Genomic DNA, 8,905 nt, shown 5'->3' with positions numbered 1-8,905 from the left:
TCATAAGGTGTTTTTAAAACATCCGTTGGTGTAATAAATTGACTCAAAAGGGACAATTTGGAATTGTTCAATCTTCCCGGATCTTTTGTGGGATAATCTAATTTTATGACAACAACTGTTTGTGTGTCATTTTTTGCATCTTTTGGAAACTCAGGAAACTGCCACGCTGACCAAAACATCAAAAGAGAAAGCGAAAGCCACACCACTGTGCCAAGGCAGAGATCTTTACGGCGAAAGCAAGTGCTCATAGCCATGGCCGTGCCAGCAGCTCTCCCTCCGGTGGCCTTGCCAACTCAGAAAGGGCAGCCCAAGCTATTCTTTTCAAGACCCTGCCATGGCGTGGACCGCGCCACGCAGGAGCCTTAATGATGTGCCCAAGGCAGAGGATTGGAATCCACATCTCTGTAGTGGCACAGCATACATTGTCCCTGTGCACAGCAGCGTGTGCACACCCACTGCAGCTGTGTGCAGATGCCTCGCCTGGCCCCACCTCAGCTCTTGCTGGTGGGTCACAGCACGTGCAGCCACATGCACCTCACCTAACTCGGACTCTCTTATTTTCCAGGCCCTCTCAGCTCCGTGTCCTGCTGCTGTGGCCTTGGTGGTGCCCTTCCCCGGTGGTCAGAGTAGGGCTGCCCCTACCCATGCAGTCCCCAGCTGCCAGTGCTGGGGGCCTCAGTGGCCTCCTCTTTGGGGCCTACACACTCCCCACCTTCAAGTTCCAGCCTCGTTGTGAGAGCATAGACTGGAGGCGCATTAATGCCCTGGACGTGGACCGTGTGGCCCGGGAGGTGGATGTGGCTGCTCTGCAGGAGAATATTGATGGAGTCACCTTCTGCAACTTGGAGCAGGAAGCCTGCAGCTGCTGTGGGCAGCCTGTGGACCCAGTGCTCCTCAAGGTGCTGCGTCTGGCACAGCTCAGCATTGAGTACCTACTGCACTGCCAGGAGTGCCTGAGTGCCAGCATTGCTCAGCTGGAGGTGCGGCTGCAGGCCAGCCTGCGCCAGCAGCAGCAAAGCCAGGTGGAGCTGGGCCGCCAAACTGACAAGCTCAAGGTTGTGAGGAAGGAGAGCCACCAGCGTCACAAGATTATCAGCACCCTGCAGCAGCTGCTAGTGCAGACAGACGCCCACAGCTACTACCCGGTGAGGAGACTCCACAAGGTGGGGAAGTGGGAGGGCTATGTGCCTGGCCACCAGGCCAGCTGGGCAGCACTTTCCTGGGCCATGAGGCTGCTGTGAGTTCTCCTTACTGGTTAGGAGTAGATTTTAGAGATGCTGCTTGTATTAGTCCATTTATGTTGCTATAACAGAATATCTGAAACTGGGTAATTTGTAAGGAAAAGAGGTTTCTTTGGCTTATGATTCTGGGACAGCTGCATCTGGCACGGGCCTCAGGCTGCTTCTACTCATGGCAGAAAAGTGGCAGGCAGCCAGCCGGTAAAAGCAGATCACATGGCAAGAGGAAGCAAGAGAGAGAGAGCATGGAGGTACCAGGGTCCTATAAACAACCATCTCTTGCAGGAACTAATAGAGCGAGAACTCACTCATTAATCCCCCCTCCCGCCTAGGAAGAGCATTAATCCATTCATGAGGGATCTGCCCCCATGACTCAATCAGTTTCCAACACTGCCACATTGGGGATCAAATTTCCACATGAGTTTTGGAGGGGACAACACATCCAAACTCCATCACCACTCATGGCCAGAGAGCCCAAGGATATCCGATTAGGCTGTACAGGGTGTGTGTGTGTGTGTGTTTCTACTCACAAAACTCATGACATCAAATGTGTGTGTGTGTGTGTGTGTTTTCTCACACAAACTAACTCTTTAACACCAGTTGGGTGTTCTTCAATGTAATTAAATGCTCACACTGTGTACCTGGAGTTAGCATTAGATCCCACAAGTTAAGTGTTCAGTCCCACCAGAGTGGCCACACTTCAGATGCCAACTGTAAGTCACAGTCCTCCTGTACTCCTGACTGATTGGTTACAAATTGGGAAATCCCATAACTGCCTCTCCTTAGGTTCAATAATTTGCTAGCATGGGTCACAGAACTCAGGAAGATACTTTCACTGTTACTGGTTTACTCTAAAGGTTATAGCTCAGAAGAGTCCAATGGAAGAGATGTGTAGGGTGAGGTATGGGGAGGGCTAGGAGCTCCTGTGCCCTCTCCAGGACATCGGCCTTCCAGCCCCTCAATGTGTTCATCCTCCTGGAAGCTCTCTAAACCTCGTCATTCAGGGTTTTTATTGACTTTCTGCTGTGTAGGCATGATTGATTGAATCATTGGCGATTGGTGATTAAATCAATATCTATCCCCTGTCCCTTCCTCGGAGGATGGGGTGTGGGGCTGAAAGTCCCATCCCTCTAATCATGCCTGGTCTTTCTGGTGACCAGCCCCCTCCCTGAAGCCATCCGGGGGAGCCACCCACCAGCCATCTCATTGACACTCGTCACTCCAGAGATTCCAAAATCTCAGAAGCTCTTGTGTTAGGACCCAGAGACTAAGACCAAACATTATTACAAACGATACTCCTGTCACCCCTATTGCTCAGTTAATTACAAAGGTTTTAGGAGATCTGTGCCAGGAACTGGGGACAATGCCAAATATATATATTCTGAGTATATTGCAATATCACAGTGGGACGGAAGGAATCATTAAGGTGCAGTGTTATTTGATTAGATGCTAATTTATACAATGTTTATGATGAAAAGGCTTTTTCGTGTAAGTGACAAAACAGCAGCCTAACATGGCTTAGGCCAGTAGGGAATCTCTTGGTTAACTGGAAAGTCCAGGGGTGTGGTAGGACGCAGGTCGGCTTACCCCAGGAGCCAGATGATGTTACCAGAAAGTAGCTTCTGTCTGCAGCTCTTGGCTCTTCTTCCTCTGTGTTTCTGTTCTCAGGAGGATTCTGTCCATGTGGGGGCCAGTTGGGCCACTGTAATTCCAGCTTCTCACTTTCCCAGATTCAAGGCTGGCATGAAAGAGCACCTTCCTGGTGCCAGCAGCAGCCCGGCTGGTATTTTGGTGCATCTCCTGGGTTTGGGTCTCCTACCCATCTCTGAACCATTCCCATGGACCCAGGAATGGGGCACTGATGGGCTCTGGTTTTGGTCACATGTTCCACCAGGGAGGTGGAGGTGGACAGAAGCCCATGGATTGAGAGCAAGGGAGAGGGGAGCTCCCCAGAAGAAAGCGGGGTGCTGTTACCAAAAGAAGAGGGAGAGGCTGCTGTGTGGCCAGGAAATGCACGCATGTCCACGACAAGTGCAGAAAGTGCTCAGTGACACAAAGACATGGCCGAGGCACTGTCAAAGGAGGGAGAGGAGGGTCTTTCTGAGGTGGGGTCTGCACTGAGCCTTGAATGTGGAGCTGAGGTTTGGGAAGGGGCACTAAGGCAGAGGCACCCAGGGCACCGGGTGAGAAGGGCACTCAGTGTGGTGGGGGAGGATGGCTTTGGCGTAGCCTGGGATGTTTGTGTGGGGGCTGTGGTGAGAGATGTGGCAGGAGAGGACAGCAGAGCCAGGCCACAGTGGCCTTGAATGCCACACTAATGAGAGTGGGTCTGCCTGAAGGCAGTGGTGGCTGCGTCCTTCAGGTGCCTGGGGGTGACTGTGCTGCTTGAGGTGGGTAGGGGGAAGGTGGGATAGGTGGGAGTGGGGGAAAGGCTTATAATTTGGGAGAAGATGACTTATAAAATGTCCACCAATCCACGCAACTGATATTCCTTCTGACAGCTAGAGATTCATTTGTGTCCCTGTGGAACAGCAGAGTGTGAGGACTGGCCGGTTAGCTCAGGTGGTTAGAGCGTGGTGCTGAAAACAGCACGGTCCAGGGTTTCATCCCTGTACCAGCCGGCGCCAAATAAAAAAGAAGTCCAGACTGGGCAAAGTCGATCAGTCCAGCTTATGTCTGGATTAGGTTTGACTGTGACAGCAGAAAACAATCCTGTAGTCACAAGTGTTTAAACCAGATAGAAGTTTCTCTCTCTTTCTCTAACAAAGTCTGGAGGTAAGCAACCCGGGGCTGATATGCAATGCCACAATCATCAGGGACCCAGTTTTTCCTGTGCTGCTCTGCCACTCCCGTCATGTGGCTTCTGCCTCATGGTCTAAGGTGGCTGCATGAGGTCCAGCTCTCTGGTCCACCATCCTAGTCAGCAGGAGGAGGGTGGGTGAGGAATGGCATAACTTCCTTTAACCACCCGTCCCCGAACTTGCATGCACCACTTCTGCTTACATTTCCTTGGCCAGAATTTAGTCACATGGCCACACCGAGTTCCAGGGAAGGCTGGGACATGAGGTTTATTCCGATTGGCCTCATGACCAGCTAAAAATCAGGGTTTCTGTTAGTGAGGAAGAAAGGGAAAATGGGTACAGGGAACAACTGTCAAATTCTGTCACGTTTGCCTTTGTGCAAAGATACACGTAATCCGCCCCCTGACTCTGGTTAACTCGTCACGGCAGCTTCCAAAGCTGGGTGGAGAATCTGAGGTTCTACAGTGAGAAGACAATATGACAGATTGGCAGTGTCTGCAGTGCCGTAGCAGAGGGACGTGGAGTCACAGATGCTATTTATTCGCTGTCCTCTGCCTCAGGTGGTTCTCAACCCTGGGGTGAGACCCAGACTTGGTATTTTTCCAAACTTTCTGTTATGGCAAATTTCAAACATTACGAAAGTAGAGAGAGTGACGTCACGAGCCTTCGTCTGCAAACTGCCCCGCGCAGCGGTTCTCAACTCACGGCCGTGCTGTTGCGTCTTTCTCTCCCCACGTTCACACACACCTGGATTGTTTTGAAGGATGTTAGTCACGTGATTTTATCTGCAAATATTTCAGTTTCTATCTCTACAAAGCAAGATTCCTGCTTTTAAGCAGAAACACAACAGCATCATCACAGCCTGAAAAACCAACAGAAATCCCTTAGTATCATCCCATATTCAGTCAGTGCTCACAGTTCCCGGGGACACGGGCAGTGTTTTAAAGCTCTCCAGGTGATGCTAATGGGCAGCTTGGGTGGGCATCACTGCCTTCCTCAGGAAATTGAATTCTTCCTTTCGGAAGTAGCCCAGGGTTCCCACGAGAACAGGATGTTGGGCTAGGGGAAATCCCAGGCTGACTCAGGTGAGCTAATCCTGTCCTCCCCATTGCTTTCCCTCATGTAGTGCCACCTGTGTGACAAGACCTTCATGAGTGCCACCTTTCTCCAGGGCCACATCCAGCGCAGGCATGCAGGCGCGGCAGAAGGGGGTGAGTCCAGGCAGCAGCCTGGGGCCCTCCCGGGACTGTGGAAGCACCAGGGGCAGGCATTCAGTGGGCGGGGGACACAAATATCACTTAAAGCTGCCCTCAGAACCTCAGCTTCCAGTTGAGGATGGGGTCGTCCCACCACCCACCCTGGGGGATCCCATGTGGGCTGGAAGGGTTTTTGACCGCCTGTGTAAAGAAGCGGGGCTGGGAGTCTGACAGATAGGTTTCAGTGTTAACTTTGTCACTTTCTATTATGTGACCTTGGCCAATGCTTCCACCTCTGCAACTCTGTGGGCATCAGTGTGAATGGGGCAGTCAGGCAGAGTGATTTTGAAGGGCCCTTACTTCCCAGCCTTCTGTGAATCTGCCATTCTCTGATGCTAGCTACAAGGTGTAAATGAGCAGTCAGACCAGTTCTCTGACTTTCCTGTGTACCTGAACTTACTGTGACTTAATCACTTTAATTTTACTATTTCAAATTCCAAAATGAGTAGCAAGGCTGTCTGTTTTCCCCATAAAGAGATTCGTATACTTTATATCCTTTCTTTGGGGTTCTATAAAAAAGATCTGATAAAACATAAAATAAATGTAAATATAAAAATCCCCGTAAATACAACATTTTTCCTATTTTCCATAATTTTAATTACCTTTTCAAAGAACAGAAAAGTTTTAAAACAGTACCATTTACCGAGCTGCTATGCATTTATTACATATCTAATTCTTGGTTCTGCATTAGAGGCTGCTAAGGAGAAACAAATTTTTCCATGTCTTAAATATTTTTTTCTGATAAAAATATATGCCTTTGATTCCCTCTGTTGGTGGGAATGTAAAGTAGTACAGCTATTATGGAAAACAGTATGGAGGATCCTCAAGGCACTACAGATAGAACTACCGTTTGATCCAGTAATCCCACTACTGGGTATATCCAAAGGAAAGGAAATCAACATGTCGAAGAGACACCTGCACTGCCATGTGTTTCGCAGCTCTGTTTACAATAGCCACGAGATGGAACCAACCTAAATGTCCATTGATGGACCAGATAAGGAGAACGTGGTGCATATACACACAATGGAATACCACTCAGCCATAAAAAGAATGAAGTTCTGCCATTCACAGCAGCATGGATGAGCTTGGAGAAAATTATGTTAAGTGAAATAAGCCAGACACAGAAAAAGAAATACTTCATGTTCTCACTCACATGTGGAAGCTAAAAAAGTCGATCTCACAGACATAGAGAGTAGAATAGTGGTTGCGAGAGACTGCTGGGAGGAGAGGGGAGGGAAGACGGGAGACAGTGGTCCATGGACACAAAATTGTAGAGAGATGGGAAGAATAAGACCTAGTGTTCCACGGCAATGTAGGGTGACTACAGTTAAGGACAAATTACTGTATAATTCAAGTGGTGAATTGAGAGGAATTTGCATGTTTCCAATACAAAGAGGCAACAAATGCTTAAGGTGATGGGTATGCTAAATACCCTGATATGATCATTGCACACTGTATAAATGTACCCAAATATCACACTGTACTCCATAAATACATACAATTATCATGAGTCAATCAAATAAAATAAAGAGAAAAGAAAAGAAAAGAAATAGAGAGTAGAATACTGGTTATCAGAGGCAGGGAAGGGGAGTTGGGACAAGTGATGGGGAGAAGGTGGCAAGCAAAGTGAGAAAGTTACAGTTAGATAGGAAGAATAGGTTCTGGTTCTCTAGAGTGGCTACAGCTAAGCTATTGTATTGTATTGTATATTTCAAGATAGCTGGAAAGGGTCTTGAATGCTATAACCACAAAGAGATGACAAATGTTTAGGTGAAAGCTCTGCTAACTATTCTGATTGGATCATTATATGATATATGCATGTACTGAAACAACAAACTGTATCCAATACAATATGCAATAAAAAAATAAATGAATTAAAAATATGTACATCTTTATGTAGAACATATAAATGCAGGAAGATAGAAAAGAGAAAATGAAAACCACAGACAGTAGCACCAGCAGTTCATATTTGGGTGTATTTCTCTATCATTTTTGCCTGTAGACTGTCAACTTGAAAAACAAACAGAGAGGCTGTCTAAAAGAGTTTCATCGGGAATAGGGCATTGCAAGGGGAATACATGGGCGATAGTAAACTAAGTGCGTGTTCAGGGAGGTAAAGGAAGACAAAGGGTTTTAAAGGAAAAGTGATGGAGGATTACTTACTTGTTTTGGGATAATTATCCTTGGCTACAAGGATCAATAACAGGGTGACGCCAGTCCAAGGTTGGACAGGCAATCGTGGGGCAGATGTCCTCACAGAACTATTTTCTGGGTAAGGTTGTAAAGGCCTTTGTGCAAAGTTGAGGCTTTGCAGAGTCCTTTGTGATAGTTCTTATCAGGCATATGTGAGAACCACCCCCGTTCCTGGCCTTCCCCTGCTCTGTTTCTTAGGGCTTTGAACAAGACATACATAAGCAAATAGTATTATGCACTTTGACTATTGCTTACTTTCATTTCAGAATGTATTACATTTTCCAGTGTCATTAACTTCTGTTTGAAAACATGGTATTTAAGGCTGAATCATATTCCATCAAGTGACTATCATAATTTATATCATAATTTCCTTCTGTTGAACATGAGGGTACTTCCAAAAGTTCACGGAGAGATTCATATTATCTTTTAATTCTATTTTCCATAAACTTTGTGAAGTACCCTCATATATGGCTCACTCAAAAATTTCCGTATTAGAAATCTTATGATGATCAGTATTGTTACATGTAAATTTTGGTGCACATCTCTTATTTCTTTAATGTAAAGTGCTATAAGAAGAGAGGAAATGTGTTTTTAAGGTTACTAGGGATTCATCAGTATTCACGACCTTTTTATTCTTGGGGAGCTGGCTTCTCAGAAGCCCAGCTATCCTATGCCACACTCGCCTCAAATCACTGTATTAAATCAAATTCATTTCTACTACATCTAAAAATTGTTTGCTTCCAAAAACTTCAACCTGAGAAAGGCCACATCTCTTTTTCAAAAAGAGGCTTAGAATTTCAATAACAGTACTCTCTATCTAATAAGCACTAAACATACTTTAAAAGTAACACATGTTCAAGTACAACTGGTATCTTTTTTCATTAACCCCTAACTCTTGTGTTAACAGTGTGTGGTGTATTTAGAATGCTCTTTTATACTTCATTTTGAATCATTCTTTTTAAATTAAAAAATGTAAAGTATACACTTAAAGCAACCTGGTTAAAATAGTACTTTATTACACATGCTGCCTTTTTTTCATTTGAAATTTAAAATGACACACTTAAATTATGCTGTATTATTGAAAAGTGTAAACTTAAAACTACAATTATTTTTGTTTAAACTCCTGCCTGATTGCTGTCAGGATACATAGCTGTATTCTTTGTATTAATAATTAGTGTGTACACTGCTTCTGTTATTCTAGGAATTTTACATTTACATTTTTAGGTGTCTACTGTCAAAATACTTATTTAAATGACAATACAGTAGTAGTTCACACATATGGAGCTGCTGAGCCAGGCACTGTGCTAAGTACCTTGCATTATCTCATTTCATCCTCACAGTAACCCTCTGAGTTTGGTGCTACTATTTCCTCCATTTTGCAGTTTGGAGAAAAGAAGGTCGGGGAGGTTATGTCACT

General features: G+C 45.8%; 1 protein-coding gene across 1 annotated transcript in view; it reads left to right on the top strand.

Annotated features, from left to right (window-relative positions):
• Positions 1–644: 644 nt before the first annotated feature.
• The window catches only part of DZIP1L (DAZ interacting zinc finger protein 1-like), a 32,011-nt gene continuing 23,750 nt past the window's right edge, over positions 645–8,905 (top strand). Inside the window, exons 1-2 of the mRNA XM_008589918.1 lie at positions 645–1,145; positions 5,166–5,250. Coding sequence (XP_008588140.1) covers positions 645–1,145; positions 5,166–5,250 — 586 coding nt within the window. The remainder of the gene's footprint in view (positions 1,146–5,165; positions 5,251–8,905) is intronic.

This window comes from Galeopterus variegatus, unplaced genomic scaffold (genome assembly GCF_000696425.1).
Source record: "Galeopterus variegatus unplaced genomic scaffold, G_variegatus-3.0.2 Scaffold5755, whole genome shotgun sequence".
NCBI lineage: Eukaryota > Metazoa > Chordata > Mammalia > Dermoptera > Cynocephalidae > Galeopterus > Galeopterus variegatus.
This window is presented reverse-complemented; position numbering and strand designations above follow the sequence as displayed.